This window comes from Acomys minous, assembly GCF_964271855.1.
Source record: "Acomys minous genome assembly, chromosome: 6".
Lineage (NCBI taxonomy): Eukaryota > Metazoa > Chordata > Mammalia > Rodentia > Muridae > Acomys > Acomys minous.
The window spans coordinates 108300161-108327690 of record NC_140487.1 but is presented as its reverse complement, the minus strand read 5'-3'; the positions used below and the strand labels follow the sequence as shown (position 1 = coordinate 108327690).

At 42.8% G+C, this 27530-nt stretch overlaps 1 protein-coding gene and 1 long non-coding RNA gene across 8 annotated transcripts in view; one reads left to right on the top strand and one right to left on the bottom strand.

Annotated features, from left to right (window-relative positions):
• The window catches only part of EYA3 (EYA transcriptional coactivator and phosphatase 3), a 79914-nt gene that overhangs the window by 41215 nt on the left and 11169 nt on the right, over positions 1 to 27530 (bottom strand). For 4 of the 7 annotated variants that reach the window (XM_084787486.1, XM_084787487.1, XM_084787489.1 and 1 more), the window contains exons 2-7: positions 23488 to 23574; positions 20144 to 20187; positions 16651 to 16730; positions 13266 to 13332; positions 10237 to 10373; positions 2210 to 2347 (exon numbers count right to left, since the gene is read on the bottom strand). In XM_084787486.1, coding sequence (XP_084643612.1) covers positions 2210 to 2347; positions 10237 to 10373; positions 13266 to 13332; positions 16651 to 16730; positions 20144 to 20187; positions 23488 to 23520 — 499 coding nt within the window. In that variant the 5' untranslated portion in view covers positions 23521 to 23574. The remainder of the gene's footprint in view (positions 1 to 2209; positions 2348 to 10236; positions 10374 to 13265; positions 13333 to 16650; positions 16731 to 20143; positions 20188 to 23487; positions 23575 to 27530) is intronic. The other 3 variants (XM_084787490.1, XM_084787491.1, XM_084787492.1) reach the window with 1 other exon arrangement.
• On the top strand, positions 20748 to 25882 carry LOC311600617. The gene is made up of 2 exons (XR_014780290.1): positions 20748 to 20876; positions 25373 to 25882. It is a non-coding gene; the product is annotated as an uncharacterized lncRNA (long non-coding RNA).

The following is a 27530-nucleotide window of genomic DNA, read 5'->3' as shown; positions in this document are numbered from 1 at the left end:
GAGACTTCGCACCCCAGTGGGAAGACAACCTTATTCTTCTTGTCTTCCTTCAGACCTGCGTGACCCCTACACAGGCATGTAGCTAAGAGAGACCTGGTTACCTCACTGTGTGCAGTTGATCCCAAAGGCCTATTGTCTGAAAAAAAAAAAAAACACTGAAAATAAGAGTGAAAGTTAGAAATGGAACTGTATTGTGCGCTACTCGCAGACGGGCTCAAAGGCCTGGGCTAGGAGGTTCCTATAACTAGGCCCACAGGTTCAAGGTGAGCCTGGGTCATGTCCTTAAGCTTTGCTCCTCCTGTGTTGCTCCTGTTAGGAAGAAAGAAAACAGGGAGGAGAGAGCAAAAAAAGAAGGGCCTCTGGAAGCCAGAAGATATGGGCACCTTCATGCACATGCATATATTCATACACAAATAAAACTAATCTTAAAAAGACAAAATCAAAGTGGCCTAGAGCTGTTCTTACAGAAGCGAACAACTTCCAAATCAATGAACTGAAAACAGTTAAAAGTAAAAGTCGTTTTCATCAGCAAGGTTTCTGTCTGCAGAGGTTTTGGGTGTCTGACTCATCCCCCTAGAGTTTATCTTATGAAGAACGAAGTGTAAGAAGCTGTAAGACAGACAGACAACCACAGAAACAGAAGCATGGAAGCGGATTAGAAGCCAGGTACAGGCCCGCTGCTTCCCACGCTAGATCACTGGATTGGGGAGGGGTGCAGTCAGCCATCACACTGCCCTTCTGTCTACTTACCCTGATTATACAATTCTAAAATTTTCAGTCGGGCATGGTGGTGCACACTCGTAATCCCAGCACTCAGGAGGCAGAGGCAGGAGGATCACTGCGAGTTTGAGGCCAGTCTGGTCTACAAAGCAAGTCCAGGACAGCCAGGGCTACACAGAGAAACCCTGTCATGAAAAACAGAAAACAGGGCCGGGTGGCAGTGGCGCACGCCTTTAATCCCAGCACTTGGGAGGCAGAGGCAGGTGGATCTCTGTGAGTTTGAGGACAGCCTGGTCTACAAAGCGAGACCAGGATAGCCAGGGCTACACAGAGAAACTCTGTCTCAAAAAACAAAAAACAAACAAACAAAAAAAACCCAAACAAACAAAAAACAAAACAAACAAACAAAAAAACAAAAAAAACCACAAAGAAAACGAAAAGAAATAAATAAATACAGAAAACAAAAAAATTCTAAGCTTTTCAAAGAACAACTCAGGAAAGTAAAAGTGTTTAAAATTCAAGTTTCACCCTGAATAGAAACAAAAATAACTCTTCTCTTTTTCTTTACTGCTGGGGATGGAGCCCAGTGTCTGTAACTTGCTAGCAAGCACTCCACCACTCACCTGTACCCTCCACCTGGTAGTGAGTGATCTTTTTCAGCAAAAGAAATACTCTCAGCTGGGCATGGTGGAGCACACTTTTAGTCCCAGCACTTGGGAGGCAGAGGCAGATGGATCTCTTGTGTGTTCAAGGTCGGCCTGGTCACCAAAGCAAGTCCAGGACAGCCAAGGACTACAAGAGAAACCCTCTCTTGAAAGCCAAAAAAGAAAAGAAAAGAAAAAAAAGGAAGGAAGGAAGGAGCCGGGCGTGGTAGTGCATGCCTTTAATCCCAGCACTTGGGAGGCAGAGGCAGGGTGGATCGCTATGAGTTCGAGGGCAGCCTGGTCTACAAAGGGAGTATAGGACAGTCAACGATGTACAGAGAAACCCTGTCTCGGAAAACAAAACAAAACAACAATAACAAAAAAAAAAAAAAAAAAAAGGAAAGAAAGAAAAGAAAATACTCTCACCAAGAAGTGGTGAATGGGGAGGGTGTCCCAAAGCCACCAGCAGAAAAGCAGTCCACATTGCACATTCCACTGACAATTCACGTAAAAGCCAGCCAAACTCGGACTCAAGGAGTCGCCAACTTACATGTGAAAATACCACTGAGAACGGACTAGAACAAAACAAGAGAAGCTTCTGGATATTGGCATGCAAGAGAAGGCTTCACTTTTATTAAGCAGCTCGCATTCAAAGCCTAAGCTACTTCAAAAAGCACACTCAGAGTGGCCTTCCTAACACAGAACGCATGCACAAACGCATGCCATTCCCTTTACTTTGGACAGCGCTCCCGTATCATCATCCAGTTTGTTTGGATACAGGGGAAAATTAAAAATAAAAACAATGATAAAAGTGAAATAACACACACACAACCATGCCTATTTACCTTGGATGGGGTAAGAATAATGTGCTGGGCTTGGCTGGCTTGTGGTTAGCCCTGTAGTGCAGGTGAGAACACTGTGTTGACTTGGAGATGGAGTCTGAATTAAACCACTTTCAGGTTTCATACCTGGCCACAGTGCACCTGAATCAGATAAAGTGGACCAATTACAAACAACACACGGGGGGCTGAGGAGCACAGCTGTGCTTTAACTAGCAGCTGCTAGGTTTCAAGTCGAAATCTTCAAACAAATTTGCTTGGAGGAGGAAATTACTCCACATGTAATATACCACAAGCAAATATATTTACAAAGACTTAGAAGATGGGTCCATAGGAAGAAAAACTTTGCTAAAGCCCCAACAGTAGCACGCAGGTACCTTCACCTCAATGGTTGGAGCAACTGACCAGGACTCAGAAAAGAGTACAACAAACTGGACTATTTGTCAGAAGGAACAACTGATGCCGACGTGCCATGAGAAATCCAAACTGGCAAGGTGGGCGCTAGTCTATGTGAGTTAAAATTCACTTACCCATAGGATAAGCAAGCTTTCTAATTGCCTTAGATACATCCTTCTCCTTTCTTTCTTTTTTCTTTTTTTTTTTTTTTTAAGATTTATTTATTATGTATACAGTGTTGTATCTGCACGTACTCGAACGCCAGAAGAGGGCACCAGATCTAGTAGACGGTTGTGAGCCACCATCTGGGTTCTGGGGTGCTGGGAAGTGAACTCAGAACCTCTGACAAGCAGCCAGTGCTCTTAACCACTGAGCCATCTCTCCAGCTCCATATAAATCTTTTTCTTAAACTGATAATTTCATAAACGTCTCCTAGATTAGGAAAGGTATGCCTGTTTTTTAAAAAAGATTAATAACATCTTGTAGGCCCCAGATGTGGTTCAGCTGGCAAGGAGCTTGTTTAGCATACATAAAGCCCTGGTTTCAGTTCCACCACGTAAAGTGGGCATGGTGGTGCATGTCTATAATCCAACACCCAAGAAATAAAGGCAGGAGGACCAGAAGTTCAATGCCATCCGAGGCTACCTAGGGCCTGTCTAAAACAAAAACCACCTTGAAATATGTAACTTAGGGGGGAAAAGCTATATATAATCCTATCACCCAAACGCAGAAGAATTACCCACTCTCTCTCACTCTGCCTTGCTCTTCGAGGCAGGGTCTCTCGCTGAACTTGGAGCTAGGCTGACAGCCAGCAAGCCTAGTGATCCTCCTTGCCTGTGCCCAGCCCCTAGGCTGGCACATGGCCACGCCCAGCTTTTTATGCAGCTGCTTGAGAAGCAAGCCCTCTTTCCCACAGCACCAGCTCCTGGGCCACTATTTAATTTTTCAAACGTACATGTAAAAGACTATGGTTCTTGGGGCTGGAGAGATGGCTCAGTAGTTAAGAGCACCACCTGCTCTTCCAAAGGTCCTGAGTTCAACTCCCAGCAATGACATGGTGGCTCACAATCATCTAAGATGTGATCTGATGCCCTCTTCTGCAGATAAAACACTCATATACAATAAATAAATAAATCTTAAAAAAAAAAGACTATGATTCTTGGTGGTTTTGAATTATATGTTTTTGTTAATGTATCACCATTTACATGTTACAATAGCTTCCATATTTATTGTAAGCAATGTGATTTTATTTCCCAAGTAGGTTGCAGACCCTAAAGAAATAGATATGCAGGCCAGGCAGTGGTGCACATCTGTAATCCCAGCACTTGGGAGGCAGAGGCAAATGGAACCTTGTGAGTTTGAGGCAGCCTGGTCTACAGAGCAAGTTCCAGGACAGCCAGAGCTGTTATACAGAGAAACCCTGTCTTGAAACAACCCTCCCCCAAAAGATATGTGAACATGTTTAATGACATATAGTATTAAAACAACATTTCATCAACACCAAAGCATCAAGAAGAATGTCTTGTTGGCCTTAGTACTCAGTATTTCACTCTTGGAGGTAGTTTTACCACATGCATCAGTTCGCCTCAGCACTGAGGTTAGAGGCGGGTGCCATCATGCCAGGCTAGAAACTCTAATAGGCCTACTTTTTTTTTTTTTTCCTTTTTGAGGAAAGGAGGAATAAAAGACAATATGAAAACTGCCTTGATCATCATTGTAGCTCCTGACCTTTAGACATTTAAATATGCTCCTTTTAAAACACCCTGATCAGAACTCCTTATATTAAGTAACATGACTAAATAGTTGAATTCTATGCACAGAGCAAATGAGGAAACCAAACCATGGGTTTTAGTTTGTTTGTTTGTTTAAAATGTAGTGTGTGTGTGTGTGTGTGTGTGTGTGTGTGTGTGTGCAGGACCACATATGAAGGTCAGAGGACAGCTTTCTCTGCTTCTGCCATATAGGCTTGGCTCCTTTCCCTGCTCAGCCAGCTCACCAGCTTTCCTTTCCTCGTTCATTCACGTACTCATTTATTTTTTTGACCCAGGATCTAACTACGAAGCCCAGGCTAGTCTTGAACTTATGTCTTCCTGCCTCTGCCTCCCAAAGGATGGGACTACATCTGTGCACTATCACATCTGCTTAAAACTGAGCCTGATGTGGGGGACAGAATGAAACCTTAATATGCATCACTAAGTCGTCTACTTCACAACAAAGTTCTTTTAAAATAACCAGATCCGTGCTGGCTCCGAGCACACTGCATGAACCTCTGAAAGCACGTGAGCATCCTTCCTCACTCATCCCTTACTGCACCAGCCACACGAACTTGCAAACCCCTTCCCTCTCACATCACCCAGCTCTCTACAGCTCTGAAGAGAGTAGGAGTAAGATTACTCCCAAGAGCTTTTCTACATTTCTAGTCCCCGCCCCTTTCTCTTTTTTTTTTCTTTTCTTTTTTTTTTTCAAGACAGGGTTTCTTTGTGTAGCCTTGACTATCCTGGACCCACTTTGTAGAGTAGGCTGGCCTCACACACAGAGATCCGCCTGCCTCTACCTCCCGAGTGCTGAGACTAAAGGCGTGTGCCACCACCGCCTGGTTTCCCCCCTATTTTTAAAAGAAGATACTTTATTTCAAGCTGAATTCTGAGACCATCTTTTTGATACAGACCAAAATTTAGGGGAATTTAGCAGACCAAGGCTTAAATTGAATCCTAAGCATTTACTAATGTTATGACTTTGGGACAGTGACTTAACCAACTTTAAGCTGCTGAAAGGGGACAACGGTACTACTTAGCTCTAAGGTCTGCTTTAAGGATTAAATGAGATGATAAAGTAAAATATGAAGTCCTATCCTAACCCATTGCTCTATACAGCAAACATTAAAAAAATAATTATAATAAAAGTTTATTGCTGGGTGGTGGTGGCCCACGCCTTTAACCCCAGCTCTCAGGAGGCAGAGGAAGGTGGATTCTTGTGAGTTCAAGGCCAGCCTGGTCTACAAAGCGAGTCCAGGAAAGCCAAGGCTGCACAGAGAAACTATGTCTAGAAAAACAACAAAAACAAAACCAAAAAAGTTTGTCTTTAGCTGCATGTGTACCCTGTAAGCACCACAGTGCAGCTTTGTGGAGTGGGTCTCCCTGCTCTACCTATGAGTTCTAGGGACTGACCTTAGGTTGTCAGACTTGCCCTGCAAGAGCCTTTACCTGCAGTTATTCTGGTGGTGCCAAGAAAATGATTTTAAAGACATGGTGGCATATGCCTGCTCTCCCAGCATCTGGGAGGTAGAGGCAGAAGGATGAGAAGTTAGAGACCAGACTCATATGCACACATTCAAAGCCACGAGGCCCAAAGAGACAAAGACAAGGCCTGTGAGACAGCTCAGCAGGTAGAGAAAGGCACAAGCAGGCAGGCCTGATTTCCCCAGCTCTCACAAGGTGGCAGCAGAGAGCTGACTCGCACAGTCATACAAAGTTAACAAAATTGAAAAAAAAAATTAGATACAGTAACTTTAAAAAAAAAAAGATTTATTGGGGCTGGAGAGATGGCTCAGAGGCTAAGAGCACTGACGGTTCTTCCAGAGGTCCTGAGTTCAATTCCCAGCAACCACATGGTGGCTTACAACCATCTATAATGAGATCTGATGCCCTCTTCTGGTGTGCATGAAGACAGTGTGCCCATATACATTAAATAAATAAATAAATATTTTTTAAAAAAAAAGATTTATTGGGCTGGAGAGATGGCTCAGTGGTTAAGAGCGCCACCTGCTTTTCCTAGAGGTCCTGAGTTGGATTCCCAGCAACCACATGGTGGTTCACAGCCATCTGTAATGTAATCTGATGTAATCTGATACCCTCTTCTGCAGATAAAGCACTCATATGCAATAAATAAAATAAATCTTTAAAAAAGGATTTATTTAATTATTATGTATACAGTGCTCTGCCTGCATGACAGAAGAGGGCATTAGATCACATTATAGATGGTTGTGAGCCATCATGTGGTTGCTGGGAATTGAACTGGGAACTGAACCTCTGGAAGAGCAGTCAGTGCTCTTAACCTCTGAGCCATCTCTCCAGCCTGAGATACAGTAACTTTAATATTAAAAACAGGAGCCAGAATGATGACTCAGTGGTTGAGAGTGCTTATCTGTTCCACCATTAGGACCTGAGCATGTTTTCAGTATGTGCTTGGTCCCAGGGGTATACTGGGCTATACTGGGTGAAGACTGGCAGATCATTGGGGCTTGTTGACTGCCAGCCTAGCCCAAAATGCAGGATCCAGGTTCAGGAGAGACTCTGCCTCAAAGGGATGAGACGGAGTGACCGAAGATGATACTCAATGACTTCCTTTAGGCTGCACCTACGCACACACATCACATAACACACACACACACACACACACACTCACTCACTCACACGCTAAACATTTCCCATAACTCCTCTGGAAAAGTGGAAGAAAACACCCCTATCAAATACAGGGCCCCTAACCTAAATCTTTCATCAGTAAGTCTCACATATCACTTGCTGGAACATATCAAAAGAATGGCCCATGGTGGACAACGCCTTGGGGAACTGTGACAGAGGCCCCAGTAAAAAAAAAGCAGAAGGCCTTCTACTTCAGGGGCATTTTGTATGCAATTTTGTGCCTTCTATGTTAAGCATTTACATTCAATTTATAAGGTATGTTTATTCACGTTGGATGTCATAACATACAATAGAACGCAACCTGGTCACTGCACTCTAACTTGACATGGCCTCTGCTCTGCTTTCCTGTTTTCCCAGATATAATCCATACTGCATGACAGGCAACTGTGGTTTAACTGCTCTGTCCTGAGAAAGCTCTGGGAAAGCGCTGCTCTGTTAACATTTAGTGTGCTTACTGACCTTCATTTGCAAGTTTTTTGATCATCTTTTTCTAAATTCAAAAAGCCTTCCTTGGAATATTGTTTTGTCTTATTTGTATATAAAATGCACTGAAACTAAAGTAAGATTGTCTACAGTGTCGGACTGCAGTCCACCTCATTCTCTGAGGTCCTCAGAGCCCAGGACCAGCAGACAAGAGCTACATGGGTTGCCTGAAAAGTCGACAATTACTTAAAGTCAACTCAAGTTAAAATCAACTGATTATTTTGTCTCTCATTTATTTACAGGATAATCTATGTAACATAAGCTTCTTCTCTTGCCTCCAACTACAATAAACAGATTATGAACATTCATAAGAGCCAATTATTCTTTATAATAACATATGTTCTCAAAGCTCTCAGCAGAGATCTATTTACAGAATTTCCTTTTCTTTTCTTTCTTTCTTTTCTTTAAGTCCTACACACTAGAAGAGGGCATCAGATCCCAGTATAGATGGTTGTGAGCTACCATGTTGTTGTTGGGACTTGAACTCAGGGCCTCTTAAAGAACAGACAGCGCTCTTAACCACTGACCCACCTCTCCAGTCCCTGAATTTCTTCTTTTAATATGAGGGATGTAATGACTATAAAGGGCACTGTAATAAAGGATGCACAGAGCACCTTGTGAGGTGTTTTATTAACTGAGTTTGGGGTTAAAAAACAAAACAAAACAAAACAAAACAAAACAACCAAAAACCTTTGTCATTCATTAGCAAATAGGGTCAACTATTCAGTGTGCCATAGAGCTTGGGCTTGATAATCATAAATTTAATCAGAATGAGAGGAAAAAATATAAAAATAATTACTGTACAACTGCTTGCCTGTTATAACCCATTTGAGGAAAACTTGGCTTAATATATGTGATAATAAATAACCACAGTGCTGGAGAGATGGCTTAGCAGTTAAAGGTACTGGCTGCTCTTCTAGAGGTCCTGAGTTCAATTCTTAGCTTTTCCATGAGGGCTCACAACTGTCTGTAACTGTAGTCCCATGGGACCCTATACACTCTTTTGGTATGGAGATGAATATGCAGAGAAAACACCCGTAACACACACAAAAAAATATACAAATAAAAACATATTAAAAAAAATTTTATAGCTGGGTGGTGGTGGTGGCGGCGGTGGCGCACACCTTTAATCACAGCACTTGGGAGGCAGAGGCAGGCGGATTACTGGACTCTACAAAGCGAGTCCAGGACAGCAACGTTACACAGAGAAACCCTGTCTCGAAAAACAAAACAAAACAAAAAATCCTGTCATGGATTATTACCACCTGAGAGCCATATATGGTGGTTCATACCTGTAATTCTAATAGGAGGATTTAGAATTAGAAGTCAGCCTGGCTATAAAACACTGTCACAAAAACCAAGAGAAAACAGTCCTTGGACTGAGGTAGAGTGCTTGTGTAGTGTGCAAAAAGACAGCTCTCTGGCACATCAAAACAAGAAGCACAAACAAAACAAGAAGCACACAACACCTTCAGTTCTTTTTAGCATTTACCAAGAAGCCAAAGAATGCTAAGAAGCCTAAAAGTAAGACAGCTGTCAGCAGCACACGACACTGGCCAAGTGACCCAACAGAAGCCAGAATCTAGGTAATAGTAGTGCTAGAAGATTTAAAAATATATATATTTAGCTTGTTTAAATGAATATTTTTCACTAGGAAAAAAATTTTTTTAGATTTATTTGTGTGCAGGAGTATTTTATCTGCTCATGTATCTGCATTCCTGCACAGTGCTCAAGGAGGTTAGAAGAGGGCAGCAAAACCCTCTAAAACTAGAGTGACAGAAGCCAAGGACTGTGGGTGCTGGTGACTGAACCTGGGCCTCCCCCAAAACATAACTTTAACATATTAAATCAAATTAATTAATGTTAAATAATTTTTAAAACCAGGGCTAAAAACAGAGGAGCAATAAGGCATACTGTGCATATATATCAACTTATATATATGTAAAAAATTGCCATGGATATTAAATGTTCAAATAACCTTAAACTAACTTCCAGTAAATCATTTTGATTTACAGTTTATATTAAAGATACATAAAACAAATGAAAACAACTCCCTGTAAATATGACTTCAGATATCTTCCATTCTAAAAGCACTTTTGGGTCATCATAACATTTGATCAGCTTAGGGAAGGAGTGGCAGAGTTAGCCAAAACAAACAAATAAACAACAAAGATAAACAACAAAACCAAAACCTACTGTGATTATATCTGAATATTTAGACTACCTGGTTTTAGCAGAAATTGGTCACCTAAACATACACTTATTTTGTTTACATTAGCATGCCACTATCTCAGTCAAGTCAGTGGTAATTCCTCAGTTTCCCAAACAATGACTAAGCTTCCAGCTGGGTGTGGCGCACACCTGCGACCCTAGACGTAAGGAAGCTGAGGCAGGAGCACTGAGACTTCCAGGCTGGCACTGGCTACACAGCCAGGAGAGGGCCAGCAGGACCTAATGTAGCAACTGTCGAGAGCCTAGCGTGACTGGGAGGGCCTGAGCTCAAACCGCAGCATCTGGGGGGATGACCAGAGTTTCAGAATAAAGGGCTTGAAGACAATCAAAGTTTGTTGAGTAATGAAATAGTTATGGAAAACTGCAAACACAACTTCCAGCACACACTTAGTGAGTGTGTAAAGGGCCTTCCTCTTGAGCCATGCTTGCTTTCTGAGGATGGACACAAGTTTCTGGTTAATGAGAACATGCTTAAGAACTGCTCACATCAGGACGGCTTACCGAAAGGAGGTAGTCCGTAGGTTTGGGTTGCCTGAGGGTAGACAGCATAGGGTTGAGACTGCTGCAGGGTCTGGTACTGAGTCTGCCCAGGGTAAGCAGTTTCCGAAACAGGAACCGAGAGGATATGTGCGTAAGGTCTAGGAAAATCAAGATGAAAACTTCCATATGTGGCTCATTTTAGTAAATGAAAATGGGCAAAACAGGTTATATCATTAAAACAAAGAATCCAGGAATGAGAAAATCATCTTTCAACGGTAACAGTTTTTGTTTTTGTTATTTTGAGACAGGGTTTCTCTGTGTAGCCTTGACTGTCCTGAGCTCACTTTGTAAACCAGGCTGGCCTTGAACTCACAGAGATCCACCTGCCTCTGCCTCTCTGAATGCTGGGATGACAGGCGTGCAGCATCACATCCAGCTAAAGTAACTTTCATTATGGCCAGAAAACATATGTTTTGTCCGGTTCAGGTTCTACTATCACTCTTTCCAAGGAGTAATTTTATAGAAAATCAAAGTTTCAAACATCTTCCAAAGTTCTAGCTATTGCCCTACAAATAACGGTGTTACAGGCAAGTCCCTAAATGAGATACAGGGATTCCTTATCTGTGCCCTCTGTTGGGTACTAACTAAACTCTGGGCTGGGGGCATAGTTGGCGAGAGCACTTGCATTTCATTCTTAGCACCACATAAGCCAGGCACTGTGGTGCAAGTCTGTTACCCCAGGACTTGGGGGGACAGGAGGATCAGGAGTTCAAGGCCATTGTTCAACAGAGTGAATTCAGTCACCCATAACCATGTAGTGAGCCTGGGGCCAGCTTGGGCTACTTAAGATTCCTTCTCAGAAAACAAAACAAAAGCAACACATTAGAACAATGGGAGAATCTTTGTGAGTTTGAAGCCAGCCTGGTCCTCAGAGTGAGGACAGTTAGGGCTACACAGAGAAGCTCTGTCTCGAGAAAACAAAAAGCCAGGGAGTAGAGGTGTCCTCCAGTACCCTCATCTCATCTGTGAGGCAGGAGCCAGCTGGGCTAACAGAGCACGGAAGTCACTTTAAGCTTCAGCACAGTGCGGCTGGTTGGTGGCAGCCACAGCAGGGCCAGGCAGGGACACCTTCAGCCTGGCTGCTGACTTGGCAGTCTACCACTCTACGATACCCTCTGCATAACTTCTGATTATTTCATTTGGCATATTACGTTGCATGAATCCGTGCTATATGCATCATAAAAGTCTTTATAAATATGGGGTGGAAGGGTTAGGTCTAAACAAAGGAAAAGACATCCCCCCCATAGTGCCCCCCCAAAAGCCACCTGTGGAAGAAGCAGACCATAAGGGAAGGCTGGGAGGAAGGAGCGAGTGGACCCATTAGGGAAGCTGTAGAGACGGACAGTGCTCCGGGAGGGGGTGAAACAAAGGCACGCAGGAAGGAGAGGGGGGCTGCAGGACCCACGAGGAAGACTTGTACCCGTCCTAAGAGAGGCACACTGAGAAAGAAAGGCGCATGCAAAAAGAGGACAGAAGCATGGCCTCTCGTGCCAGGCTAGGGTTCAGACAGACCCAAACAACGCCCCCATCACAGAATGGCAAGAGCAGAGCTGGCCTTTCATAAAGGTTAATGTCACGCTGCTTTCTAAAGTGGATTAGAGGGCCGGAAAAGGAAAGGGAGGTCCAGTTAAGCAGGGATTTTAAGGCAGTGTTTCAGCGCGCGGTGAGGAGGTGAAAAGGAAGGCAAAAGGCGCCTGAATAAAGGGTCTGGATGTAGCACCTAGCGAACGTTAGGGGTAAATTTGCTGTATATAACACTCGTGTTCTAACAGACTCTCGGAGATTTTATTAGCCAGATCCAAGCCTGGGAAAGAATTTAAACAGCTGCTACTCAAGTCACATGAAATTACTTTGAAAGAGCAGTGTCTCAAAACAGTCAATTACCAGGTAGTGTAAAGAGCACAGTCTCCTCTCCCACGCCTTTGCAGACCGCCACCAGGGAGGGCATAGTCAGAAGGCTTCACAGATGAAGTGAGGGATATGTCACCTCTCGCTTTAGTCTTCCAAACTAAGTAACGCGGTACAAGTAGGATAGCAGAAAGCTTGCAGGGTTGACGTGTGTTCCACATTTAGTATCTAATCTAGGTGTGCCCAATCTGTGGCCAGCAGGCTGAAGGCATCCCAAGGGAGCTCTGAATGAGGCCTAGCACGTTTGCAGACGACAATGTAATGTCACATGTCCAACGTGTGAACACTCCTATGGCATGTAAAATCTCCCCGTAACGCTTCATAAAGACAGTGTTACTCTCTCCACAGAAGGAAGCAACTGGCCCAAGAAGACATTAATAGTAACATCAGAATGTGGAAAACCTTTGTTTATTTAACTAAAGGCTTAAGTAAATGGTACAACAAGGGGAAAAAAATTGCATTTTCCTTTCATAATAGCCTCATAGGAGTCTCGTGCCTCTGCTATCAGTTTCTTCATGAACCTGCATTTGCAAGTGCTAAGAACACGCTGGTTTAATGAGTGCAGGTTGTGTCTGCGCATGGATATATGTCCACCCTCCATTAATAGAAAACCGCAACTTGGTATAAACACTGTTCTGCACGCTACTCAACTTACAAATGACTAACCTAGTGGGTCATGAGCACTGACCTTACACTATGAAGGCCTAAGATGGACCTCTTTGTAACTTTAACCTGTTACACTTGCCTCACTTCAAGCCCAGCTGTTTGTAGTTGTCAATCTGGAGCAATGTTGAGCTTTTTTTTTTTTTCTGACCCATATGTCAATGTAGAGAAAAGAAATGATCAGATCGCTAACATGCTTTTGGTAAGTACCCTACATGCTGAGTGCCTACTCAATTAGAGTCACTTCCAATGTAACAGTAATCTATTCCAGCAACCACCTGAGTTTTAAAAGGATGTTAGTGCATATTTAGATGTAATAAAAATTGGAGTAAAGGCAGAGAACAAGGGAGGTGAAAGAAGTTAAATATTAAATTTATAATGAGCCTAGAGAAAAGTTTGGAAATAATTATTCAACTTACTTTGCAGAATACATTTGTGAGGTATAATCATTGGATGAGCGAGGGATGTAATCGGTGCATGTCATAACTGAAAGAAAGATATTGTCAGGTAAAAAAGTTAGAACATTTAAAAAAATTAAATGAAAAACTTACGTATCTTACTATATAGTCCTTCAAAGTGAGTAACACACAGACTAGATGCCAAGAAGTTTCAAAGATTGTGTAGCAGACAACACTCAGACTTGTTTGTAGAGTTTACTAGGCAGTAACAGAAGCAAGGCAGGATGGAGGGGGTGGATGGACATAGAAAAGATCTGAAGATAAACCGACTAATCCACTTTGCCGTCACTGACCTCAACTCTCTATGAAGCTGACCCCCTAGGCTCTCAGCCATGCTCAGGAAAGCAAACCCATATCTAAGAAATCAGATGATGCTTCTCTGACGTCTCTAAACCCTGGGTGCGTACTCTAGTGTCAGTGGGAAGCCCGGGGCTGACTTGAGAGGCAGGTTTGGTGTAGGTGCCCAATCTCACTTGGAAACCAATGCTATTGCTCTGCAGAATCCCCAGGAGCACAGACAGGAGCAGGCTCTGTACGGTCACCGTCCGCTTTATAGTAATGGCTGTAAGCCAACCAGATGCTTCGAGAGCCATGTAACAGAGCACTTTTCCATCTGGTGTCCTCTTGCCCTCCGTCGTTTACCTGGAAAGGCTACTATGAAAGCTTGGCCTTCGTGGCCGCAACTGGGATAAATGTCACAGGTGCTGAAGGTCACTCATCAGGCTCCACTTCAGTTCCTTATACACAGAGCTGCACCGTAAGTGCTTGGACCACACTCCTGAACTGTTCACACTTCCTTCAACATCACAAGAGGAGATGCTCTGTTGCCAAGAGAGAATGAAGACAGGCGTCTCCCCGCTGCCTGTCTAGGTCCCCTGAAAGAGTGACTCACACAGAGAAGAACCGTCAGGAGAGCATAAGAGGCCAGTTCACACCCAAGAGAAAGACAAGCTAGCACCTGTGAGTTTATTACAAAGAGCTTGTCCGATGCCATTGTCTGGGGTCCTTAAAAGAATACTGAAAGCTTTAAGATCTCTTACTTATATGTAAATTGACAGAAATGAAAATTATCTCAATTAGATGTGAACTTCTCATCTATCACGGAACATGAGGGGTAGGGTCATTCAAATTCTGCAAGATGGTTTCCTCTCCATTGACAGGTACTCAAACCCTTATCTACCCCTCCTCCAATGACAGGCTAATCCTGGAGTTTGGCAGTATCTGGAAACAGTGACGGATCAGAAAACCAGGGGTTTAAAAAGTAGTATATTGTCCTGGAGTAGAGTGACAGCAGTAAGCATGAAGCAGAGTGGAGGTACAACCACTCCTCATCCACATCAGCTCAGGTGTATGGAACGGGGAAGACAGGATGACTTCCAGACAGATACAACTTCCAGGATGGGCATGTTTGGGAGAAGATCTGGTTAGTTAAAAGAAACAAAAGCTTCTTACATATTTCATATGACTTTGCTTTCAGACACTAACTAGAGCCAGGAGCGGTGGCGCACGCCTGTTATCGCAGCACTCAGGAGGCAGAGGCAGGCGGATCTCTGTGAGTTCAAGGCTAGCCTGGTCTACAAAGTGAGTCCAGGGACAGCTAGGGCTATGTAGAGAAACCTTGTCTCAACAAACAAATAAACAAACAAACTCAGATACTAACTAGACATTTCAAACAGGCAGCTGGATACACAAATAAAATAAGAGAAATTACACTGGAAATAAAAATGTGGGATTTGGGCATGATGCTCCTTGCCTTTAATCCCAGAACTCAGGAGGCAGAGGCAGGAGCAACTTGTGTGAGTTCAAGACCAGCTTGGTCTACCTAACAAGTTCTAGGCTGGCCAGGGCTACCTAGAGAAGCCCTGTTTTTAAATAATTAGTTGGTTAATTAATTTGGGATTTAGTTACCAGTATGTGACATTTAAAATAACGTAGTATGATGTATGGAAGGATCACCAAAGAGGATGTCAGCCTAGAAGCCAAACCAGAAGCCTCCGACATTCAAGTACAGCTGAGAGGGGTCGCTAGGGAAGAAAAGTGAGAGGAGACGTGTTGGGAGGGAGACGATGAGCAGAAAGAAACGTGCATGAGAACTGGCAGCATGACGGCAACTGAGGACCGTGAGAGCAGTTTCAGGAGCAGCGACACAGGAGAAACTAATCAACCAGCTGAAGAGAACGGGCAGAGGAGAGCAAGCGAAGGCAATTCTCTTCAGAGACTCTGACGTGTCATGAAGCACAGAGGAAATCTGTAGATCATAAAGATGTGGAACAAGGAGAGCTTTTGCTGCCTTCTACAGATGGCAGATAGCATGCTCACTGCTGTCTTCTTTATGACAAGAAGAATTAAGAAGAATGTGTTGAAGCTGGGCGTGGTGGCGCACACCTTTGCTCTCAGCACTCGGGAGGCAGAGGCAGGTGGATCACTGTGAGTTCGAGGCCAGCCTGGTCTACAGAGTAAGTCCAGGACAGCTAGGGCTACACAAAGAAATCCTGTCTCGAAAAACAAGCAAACAACAAACCAGAGTGTGGTGGTGCAGGAGCGGAGGGGAGGTAATCATCACACTAAGTCTTGGGGACGACTGGAGAGGGGAGAGAACGCAAACAAAAGGACTTACATTTGACAAGAGCAAGACAACCCTTCTGCTCTCACAAGGAGGAGAGCAAGACAGTGCGGGCACAGGCACGGGGGCTGGAGATGGGATGGTGTACTGAGGGAGCTGCTTGTGTGGGGCGCTTGTTTGCGAAGCCGACGGTTAAGCATGAGGAAAGGTGCTTTGGGAGAAGAGGTGATGTGAACTAAAAGGAACAGCTCACCAGAGACGAGCAGACTTCCCGGACAGCCTGCGCTGTCACCCGGAGCACTGTTAGGACTAGGGGCTGCCCCGCTAAGTACTGCTCCCCGGTGCTGCTCAGTTATCTATACACACTTACCACAAGAGGGAGAGCTGAGTGAAATCAGGGCTGGGGTTTAGGATGAAAAAAGCAGAAGGAGCTTTCAAGATCGATAGGATTGCTCGGTTTTAAGTTTCGCTTTAATCCTTGAGGAAGAGTCAGGCACTAGCCCCACTAGCCTTTTTTGATTTTTAGTAAGATGCTACTACTTTTAGAAGTTCAACTTCCAACCAAAAATAAAATCACTGACTCCTTGGATGAGCCGATCCATGAGACATGTACTCAGCTGGTATATCAATGATGCTTATTACAGTGCACATATGAACAAGGGGAGAGGGCCTTCTAGTTATATTCTGGAAAACCCAGAAGCCGAGTAAAACCCAAATATACAAGAATAACATCACTTGGTTATAGGCACACCACATAGTGCTTTTGTAAAACATGGTACTTACTTTCCTCTGACATGCTAAGATTTGATGCAAGGCTGGACGTCTCAGGCTTCTGGTCGCTGACATCTGGGTTGTTTACTTGACTAGGAGAACCAAAGCAAACATACGTTAGCTCTGCATGAGTGCCTAACTGTGAACGAGAGCTCAGCCCAGCTCCTCCTAGGCTATCCCAGTAAGAAGCAAAGCTAGACGAGCTCCTAGTCTTAGTTTTTAGCAACCAAGCTGAGCGAAGGAGAGCTAGAACCTTCAGCACACTGCTGTTCTTCTGCATATCCATAGACCCCCAAAAATGTAAATCGCTTGGAAGCCTCAGCCAAGTCACAGAAAAGTCCATTTCTTTCTCTAATAGCATTCATTCAAACAACCCTGAGCTCGGGAGGCAGAGGCAGGAGGATCACTGTGAGTTTGAGGCACAGCCTGGTTTACAGAGTCAGTCCAGGACAGCCAGGGCTACACAGAGAAACCCTGTTGGGGGATGGGGGTGGGTGGGGGGAGGAACAACCCTGAACAGCCAGGCATGGTCGTCCCAGCACTCGGGAGGCAGAAGTAGGAGGATTTCTGTGAGTTCAAGACCAGCCTGGTCTATAAAGCGAGTCCAGGACAGCCAGGGCTGTTACACAGAGAAACCCTGTCCCCAAAACAAACAAACAAACAAACAAACAAACCCAACAACCCTGAATATCTAACACAGTGCTGTTGCTTTTCAAATACTGTATACACTGTACATGGATGTTTATACTAGGAAATGATAAACCAAGCTAGTTAACAAACCCACCTCCTCACATGCTTATTCCTTGTGGTAAACTCGTCTGAAATCTATTCTTCTGGTGATTTAGAAAGCTACAGTACTTACCTCCACGCCATTCTGTGTATCTGTTACTTCGGTTCAGAACATAACAAACTAAGCAGGGGGGTACCTAACTAGACAGCGTGGGTCATCATCAGCTACAAATCATAATTTGAAGATGTTTTTTAAAGATGAGATATGCTTGTTCCCAAGGAGGAGTTCTGAACCTTTAAAACCGGTCCATTTGTCAGGGGCATGGTAGTGCGCACCTCTAATCCCAGCAGAGGCAAGCGGATCGCTGTGAGTCCTAGGCCAGCCTGGTCTACAAAGTGAGTGCAGGACAGCCAAGGCTACACAGAGAGACCCTGTCTCGAAAAACCAAAACAAACCAAAACAAACAAAACAAAAAATAAACAAACAAAATAGACAAGTCGAGACACAGCAAGCACACAGCAACCACAGCTATTCTTTATTTCTTGTTTTTAGACATGCTCCACATTTATGTTGCCTGCTTTACTCATTCTCCCCTAGGGAGAGGCGAAGGTTACTTATGTGCCAGAGGCTCTACGTCTGAGGATAAAAATGTCTAATCGGAGGTAAAAGTAGTTTCTATACAGCAATATTTAGAGCTCGCATATGCCCTCTGAAGCTAACTATATTAAGACTTTAGCCAGGCACTGTGGCGCATGCCCGTAATCCCAGCACTCAGGGAGGCAGAGGCAGGCGGATCTCTGTGAGTGCCAGGCCAGCCTGATGGTCTACAGAGGGAGTTTCAGGATAACCGGGGGGCTACACAGAGAAACTCTTCCTCAAAAAACAAACAAACAAGCAAACAAAACAACAAAAAGAAAATTCTGATGCATGCTATAGTGACACACCTTGAGAATGTTATTGCTAAATTTTAAAAAGACCATATATGTAATATGTCTTTTTGGACTATATACATAAGTGTATAGTCCTTTACACGAAGGTTTTAGAACAGTCAATCCGACAGACTAATCTCACAAAAACAGAAAGTAGACCAGATGATGTCAGGGACAAGGCGGGGTACAGGGAAGTATTTTTTTTTAGCAGGTATGAAGTCTCACTGTGGAAGACAATTCGAGTTTATCTCCTCTGTCTCCTCCTATGTCAGAGGAGTCAACAGAGCACAGGCTCACGCACGCACGATGCTCAGTGCTACTTTTAAGGATGTTTTAAGGCTGTGGGATCCAGGTCAGTGGTAGAGCTCCTCCTAGCATACACAAGGCCCTGGATTCAATCCCCCTAGTATGGAAGGTTGAAGGCTGGGCATAGTGGTTCAAGCCTTTAACTTCCAGTAGTCAAGAAGCTAAGGGTCATAAGTTAAAGGCCAGAAAAAGGGAGTAAGTTGCAAATTTTATGTTAAGGATCTTAGCAATAGATTTAAAACTTAGCAAAGAAGAAAACAAGGACTGCAGAAAAGACAGTTAACTGGTTCTTTAGCACAGGAGAACGGACTTCCCAGGGAAACAAAGTATCCACTAGGCATTTGGTGAGAAGCAACATGCCTCTTTTTTAATGTCTCAAACTTGTCTTTGACTAGGTAGCAAGTTCCTTAGCTAAGTGAATAAAAATAGTGCGAAGTGAAGAGAAAAGGAAGAGGACTGGAGGCAAAGATGAAAAGGAAGAAGAATTAAGAAGATTTTAGACACCAGGAAATGAGACACACCTATGTGTCTGCTGGAGATGTAACCCTGAGCGGGAGCTAAAATGAGCCAGTACAACTAGTGCTATTCTATTACAGAGTCATGGTGACAGGGATCTGGGTTTAAGCAAAGTTGTGGCTGGCTGGCAAGTAGCCTGGAAATATGCATACAATAGGTGCTCCATTGGGTTCATGCAAGGACATACATTTGCTGGCAAGCATAACATAGGAAAATGAAAAAAGCTAACACTTCCAAGGAACTGACTATAGTAGTAGCTCTTTCAACTTAACCAGCATTAAGAGAGAAACGGAAATCCTTTTTGAGAGAAAGGTCAGTGCATGATAAATAAAATATGCTAGAACTTTAAACTGAAAGAACGGCCAGCATGGCAGCTCCAGGGGAAAGGATCTGGGGTGCTTTACGTGGTGGTAAAAACAGCGTTCTTGGCACTCATGAGTTGGCAATGATAGGAACTGGCTCAGGTGGCTAGTGGACAACCAGAAGGAGGTAAAACTCTGGAAAAATGGCAATCATGATGGTGTAGGAGACAAAACATGAGATGTGGGAAAAACCAGCTCCTTTCTAAAGGAGTGGGACAAACATCTAGGGCATCACATACTCAACTCATAATTAATGCCAAATTCTTTGTGTTTTCCTTATTTCAATTTGACTGGGGAATATATCATTTTTTTCACTTTCAAGTTTCTCCATAAATGCCTGATATATAAAATGAACCCAGCACATTTTTCTAATAAGGAAGGCATAACAACAACAAAAGATCTGCGTGTACGTTAGAGGGAGAAGTGGTTGTGTGTTTGCTGAGACAGGGTCTTGCTACGTTGTCCAAACTAGTCTCTGGCTTGGAGTTTAATCAATCCTATTTTAAAGAGAAATTTTACTCTGAAACCAAGTCATTTCTAAATGTAAAGGTGATGGTGAGAACCAAAGAGGCAGTGGTCAACACGAAGTGAGCCCTGCACTAGTCAGCAAGTGGTAAGCTAAAACACATGATGATGAAGAACAAGCCCAGTTCCACAGATACCTTAAAGTTTGTTCTCCTGGTTCCTGCATCTTGGCTTTTTTCACCTGTAAAGATCAGCACATGAAAAAAAATCAGTAATCTGACTCTGAAACCCCAGTTGTTCGAACACAGTTGTCTCTCAGTATCTCAGCATCTCAGGGGGGCCTGCTCCAGAAACCCTGACACCCAAATCTGTACAATCAAATCCCCTCTATCAGCACACACGCTTCTCACGTACATAAGCCATCTCTAAACTCCTTACACTTCTAATACAATATAATGCTATGTGAATAGTTGTAAGACTGCATTATTTAGGAAACGAGAATATCTACACAAAATGTGTACTAAAAACTATTTTTTGCCCGTTATGTTTACCCTCAGTTGGTTGAATTCACAGACTGACACCTGGTAGAAATGGTTGACTGCATATTAACCAAAACGTTAATGTTTCATTTTGTTTCGATTAGACCTAAAGTAAATGTCATTACACAAAAAATGTGGCACTTTTATGTAGTAATAGTTACTTACAATAAGCTGACCAAGAAGTTGAAGAACTCCTAAGTGACATGCAGACTCTGACAAAGACTCTAACCCCATTATAAAACTGGGGAAAAGACATGTAGCCCAAGTAATAAGGAAAACAGTGTTTTGAATAGAAACTGTTTTAAATGAGAAAAATTCAACTGCAGTTTACTGTCTGCCATAATTCTTATTTTGGCTTGTTTTGTTTGTTTGGGTTTTTGAGACAGGGTTTGTAGACCAGGCTGGCCCCAAACTCAGAGATCTGCCTACCTCTGCCTCCCAAGTGCTGGGACTAAAGGTGAGCATCAGCGCACCGGCTGTTTGTTTTTGTTGTTTGAAACAGGGTTTCTCTGTGTAGCCCTGGCTGTCCTGGAACTCACTTTGTAGGCCTGGCTGCCCTCGAATTCACAGAGATCTGCCTGCCTCTGCCTCCCGAGTGCTGGGATTATAGGCGTGTCCCAGCTGCCTGCCATAATTTTACAAGAGAAAAATTTTCAGCTTTTGTTTACCCACCAGTTAGCAGTTAAATAGTTAAATAGTACCCTATGATTTTAACTCAATTGAGAACCCCAGTGTGGTGGCTTAGCACTGTGGGAGAACAGAGGTCTTGGCCTACATAGAGAGTTCCAAGGACAGCCAAGGATATAAACAGCCTGTCTAAAAACAAACAAAAAACATTTGAAAACGATTAGTCTAAGCTGAAACCTGATAAATGGAATAATTTAGTTAGATAAATGGGAGGAATTTGTATGAGAGTCGGGGAAAGCTAATTTGTACAGAAAAAAAAAACAGGCATAAAAAGGGTTCAATGATAGTAAAGAACATGAAATTCAATGTTTTGAAAATTCACAGTGTCCAGGAGTAGCATGTCTGAGGGAAGAGATACTGACACAGAGCTGCGACAGTGAAGAGCAGCCTAATCCACCCTCAGGGATTGGATTAGGGAGTTCTGGTCTATCTTGAGGGTACCAGGGAGCCTTTGAGCATTGGCGAGATAGCAGAATCCACTCTGAATTTTAGAAAGGCCATTCTGACAAGAACAAAGATAGAAAACGGAGAAGAGGGAAACAACATTCAATGTGAAAAACACAAAGAGGCTACTGGATCAGCACAGCAGGAGAGGATGCCCTACATAAATTTCAGAGTAGACTAAGGAGCACAGCTGGAGTGGCTGGTTTAGGGCATACTCCCCTTACTGTACACTGTGCATGATCATTTCTAAACTGTGGGCTCATTTCAGGGATTTGATGGGGACAAGATGCTACACCCAATTGCATGAGACACAAAAACATGTGCGCGCGCACACACACAGTATATACTGATTCCTGTTTTCTACTCACCAGAAATCTATTTTAGGGAATGACCCCATCTATTTAAAGTACTTTTTGTCCCTTAAACACATAGGGGCATAAAGCTAGCATTCTTTATTCATAGTGTAACATGGCAAAACAGGAAATAAAGTGGTAGACCCTCTTTTATTTTTTGGAAAAACAGGTACATCTGTCAAGTAATACTAGCAGGCCACATTTAGCTAACAGTGAGAGGGAACCACCAAATTACAAATAGCCTCGCAATGTTATCAGGAACAACCTTACAGATGCAGCAATCCTCTACAGAAAGAGGACCCGTTCCCTCTGACCCTGTCAGCCTCTGTTTGATAAGGAGAAAATGAAATACCCAAAGGCTAGCTCAGAGATAAAGCACTTGCTTAGCGCGAGCAAAACCCTGGGTTCAATCTTTAGTACCAGAGACAATAAAACAAAATCGAGTAAGAAAACAACCAACGCAAAGAAAGAAAGAAAGAAAGAAAGAAAGAAAGAAAGAAAGAAAGAAAGAAAGAAAGAAAAAGAAAACGAGGAGAGGGCTCACTGCAATTTAGAGAGTGAGCATCCCTGAAGCAATGATGTTACTCTCTGGTGCTCTGAAGAATTTGTCTCAATTTTCTAGTATCGTGTAGCCCTTTGAGCCATTCCTATTCTAAGGGTTTAAACTGTCACCACCACTATGGAACGTCATGTTCTTTTCTAAGGCCTTCAGTTTTAGGATGCTGCTAATGAGCTGACACTAAAGCAGGGCGGGTCTGTAGTTTTGATGCCCACTCCTTCATCCCCCCCTGACGTCACTGTTGAATTAACAGTAACATGTACACAGCACACTTCTCTGTAGCTGTTTCAAACACCTCTCTCATTCACTGGGACTTTTCAGAGATAATCAAAAGTGGTCTGGTACTTGTGTTTCTAAGCCTCAGGTCAACCGGACGGCCGACTGTGGTAGCACATGGCTGTACTCTGAGCACTCAGAGGCAAAGGCAGGAGGACTGCCTGTAGTTTAAGGCCAATCTAGATAAAAACAGGGATTTTGTCTCAAAGAAATAAAAAAGTTGGTTTATGACGTAAAACTTCTGAGTCTGGAAGGTCAGAACTCACTTAAAATCCCATAGGCTGGAACGGTGGCACACTCCTGTAATCTCAGCACTCAGGAGGCTTGAGGCAGGGGGCTGGCTCATGAGTGTCAAGCCAGTCTATGCTTCTCAGTGAGCCCCTGCCATGTTTGAGTTTAAAACCAAGCAACACGCCAGACAAGGCAGTGCACATCTGTGACTCTGACCTGGGAGGGGAGCTAAGAGGAGCACACGCTTGAGGACACCGGAGGATGCATACAGCAAGACTCCATCTCAAGAACAAAACAAAAGAACATACAACATTGCTCTTTTAGAGAGAAATTGCTAAGAAATCTATTCTTTAGTCCCACTTCTAACTTGGATTCTGTAAATATAATTGAGTAATGCTCAAAACCTCTTCAAATTAGCTTTTCTACAGTCAGCCTGAAGTGGAGGCACTCACCGGTTGCTCTGGTAGGTCCTGCTCTTCCTCCATGAGGACCACGATCTCCCTACACACTCAGGTGGCTGGATTGCAGGTCTTCACAAACTGCTTGTACAAAGAGAGGAGTGCACAGCTTTATGTACCCGTCAAGTGCTATCATTGAGGCCATCAGAGAATAACTTTTTAATATTTTGCTACTCAAGCTTTCTACGTTAGTTCCAATCTCAAAATCTCAACCTTGCACGTGGCTTTTCAACACTGACACACTGTTCCAAGTCACAGAGCTGTACGCAATGACTCCTGTAGGACTCTGCAAAAGCCAGCACGTGGCGCCATGACCCCTGTAGGACTCTGCAAAAGCCAGCACGTGGCGCCACTGCTGCTGGTTACTATAGTGCCTAATGCATTGCACACTTACAATGACAGCCATGCGCAGATAATGAAACAATTTTTTAAGGATTAGGGTTACATTTAAAATGACAGAGACAGGCCTATCAGTAAGTTATGATACCATCTAACCTGCTTTAATGTGGGACATTTACATAACTGTTAACACAGACACACAGAACCGCTTTAAATAGGACAAACTGGGAAATCAATTAAATACATCACAATCAACTATCTGTCTATATATGTAATCAATTTAAATGAAAATCTAATTCTTCTGGATCTCCTTAAGCCAAATAAACAGGTAAAGTGAAACCTTAAATACGAGAATTAAGGGAAAATAATTATGTAAAGCTAGGATCCAATTTAATCTGTAATAATGAACTTCCACTAACTATACTAGGTATTAATTTAAATAAATCTTTAAGAGCCGGACATGGTGGCGCACGCCTTTAATCCCAGCACTCGGGAGGCAGAGGCAGGAGGATCACTGTGAGTTCGAGGCCAGCCTGGTCTACAAAGTGAGTCCAGGGCAGCCAGGGCTGTTACACAGAGAAACCTTGTTTTGGGGAAAATAACAACAACAACAACAACTACTACTACTACTATTATTATTATCATCTCTACTTCTATCTCTTCTTTGAAAACAAACGTTCTTGTTAACATCTTCAAAACTACCAATATCCTTTCACTTAGCTTTTCAACTGAAGGGAGCAAAAGGACATAGTTTTCATATTTTAGATAAAAGAACTTTGAAAACTAAGGCTTGGTATTTTTAAGTATTAGTCTATTATCACCAGTCATTTCCATCATTAAAAAAAAAAAAAAGCTGGGTGTGGTGGCACACACCTGTAATTCCAGCACCCAAGAGGCCTAGACAGGGGGATTATTGCAACTCTGAGGCCAGCCTAGGCTACACAGGGAAACACTGGCTCAAACAAAAGCAAAGGAAACAACAATACAGCCAAAACCAAAATATATCAACATAGCCTACAAAATAACCAACCAACCAAATGATTTTTTACAGGTTCTCCTTGGATTCTGGCAATTATGATATTTGGAGCACTTTTAAATATACGTTCTAGCACATCTATAAATAAAATTAATAACAATAAATTATATAATTCCAATAAAATATGTACCTAAGTATTATTGCTATCAATATAGTATTCTTCCTTCCAATAATTTTTTTCCTTCCAATAATTTTTAAGTTGAAATATAAGAATCTATCCGGGGCGCTGGAGAGGTGGCTCAGTGGCTGGGAACACAGACTGTTCTTCCGGAGGACTGGGGTTCAATTCCTAGCACCCATATGGCAGCTCACAACTGTCTGTAACTCCAAAATGACACCCACAGACATACAATGCACATAAAATAAAAATAAGTAAATTATTTTTTAAAAAAGGAAGAAAGAAAGAATCTAGCCAGGCATGGTACTGCACGCCTTTAATCCCAGTACTCGGGAGGCAGAGGCAGGAGGATCTCTGTAAATTGGAGACCAGCCTGGTCTACAAAGGGAGTCCAGGACATCCAAGGCTACACAGAGAAACCTTGTCTCGAAAAACCAAAAGAAAAAAGAAAAAAGAAAAAAGGAATATAAGAATGGGGGAGAGATGGCTCAGATGTTAAAGCACTGGCTGCTCTTCCAAAGGTCTTGAGTTCAAGTCCCAGCAACCACATGATGGCTCACAACCATCTATAATAAGATCTGGTGCCCTCTTCTAGTGTACATGCATTACATGCAGGCAGAACACTGTATACATAATAAATAAATCTTTAAAAAAGTAAAAGAAAAAGTATAGAATCTGTTAAATAGAAGGATGCAAATATTTTTCACATTTTCAACATTTATCAATGTCTTAAAACTTGTATAATTTTAGCCGGGCAGTGGTGGCGCACGCCTTTAATCCCAGCACTCGGGAGGCAGAGGCAGGTGGATCGCTGTGAGTTTGAGGCCAGCCTGGTCTACAAAGTGAGTCCAGGACAGCCAAGGCTACACAGAAAAACCCTGTCTCAAAAAACCAAACCAAACCAAAACAAAACAAAACAAAAAACTTGTATAATTTTATTTTCATTTCTTTTTTGTGAATCTAGAGCAAACCCGTTAAGTGTACTAAAGTCTACCACTGAGCACCTTACAACTCACCCATGAAACTTTTAATATTATGTCACCACAACTTTTTTTTTAACCACAACTTTTTTTAATTGACACAGGCTACATAGTAGAAAGTCCCAATCACTAGCAAGCTAGGAAGTTGTATAACAGAAACACAATTCTTGTTTCCAGTTTGAGTAATAAAAGTAGTACGGAGTTGTTGCAAAAATCTTAGAATGCCATTTCCAAGGATTATTTCTAGTTTGAATGTGACATTACTCTGTGGTGAGATGGAGACTTAAAAGCACCAAACACTAACAGCTATGACACAGAAGTGAGAGCAGGGTTTCAGCGCTATGGAAATGGACACACAACGCAGTCACCAGCTACTGAAGTTACAAACACACCAGGTCCCCTTTCAGCCTAAGCACCTCTCAAGCACTTGGGCCGTCAAGTCTCTCAACAACTTTCAAGTGTCTGTTTTTACTACTACTTTCTAGATACACTTCCTTTATCACCTTTTCTGAAGATGAAGTAATCATGTGCCTTCATAGAAGCATACACACAAGCAACATATGGGCTCGACAGGCTATATTTAGGACATAGGCTGCAATCAAGTTACAATCTCAAAAATAAAAGTTAAAAACAAGAAAAATATGACATCAAGAAGAAAAACAGTATTTCCTAAGATTTCACATTTCTCTACACTGTCAATGAAAAAAATTAAAACTGGTTTGATCCAAAGAAGCTGACAGTTCTGCTCTTTTGTGAGATGTTGCCCAGGCTGGCCTAGAAATCCTGCACGCAAGTGACACCCCTGCCGGAGGAAGTTGTCCCTCTGCCCTGAGTCATCACTCCAAGCCAACCTAATTTTCCCTCGTCTGTTTATTTTGTGGGGGATGAGAGGCATGTGTGCCGCAAATGTGGAGCTCAGAGAACCTGGAGGAGTCAGTTCTCTGCTTCCACCATTTGGGTTCTCAGGGATTCAGCTCAGGCTACCAGGCTTGGCAAGAAGCGCGGTTACCAGCTGAACCATCTCACTGGCCCTGAAACACCAATTTAAAAAATACAATTGCAGTTTTACATGTTTATAAACAAAGCTAAATATTTTTATAATATCACAATAACTTTTATTTCCTTAGCTAAGAAGTTGAAAGTAAACAATTAGTAACTAATATTTCAAAATTCTAGATTTCTACTTCATAATCCTTCTTCTGCAGCTGGATCAACACATTGTTTATCTTGTGATCATAATGGCCATAAACAGAACTTGGTCTATTTCAATGCACTATTGCAGCTCTTAGGCAGAAAGGGAAATTAAGTATGTATTTATAAATATTGAGGCTGGAGAGATGTCTCAGAGGTTAAGAGCACTGGCTGCTCTTCCAAAGTTCATGAGTTCAATTCCCAGAAACCACATGGTGGCTCACAACCATCTATAGTGAGATCTGGTGCCCTCTTCTGGCGTGCAGTCTTTACATGCACACAGAACACTGTATGCATAATAAATAAATAAGTCTTTAAAAAAATAAATATTGTGCCTATGTAAAGCTACGTATCACTCTTAATTACAACTTCA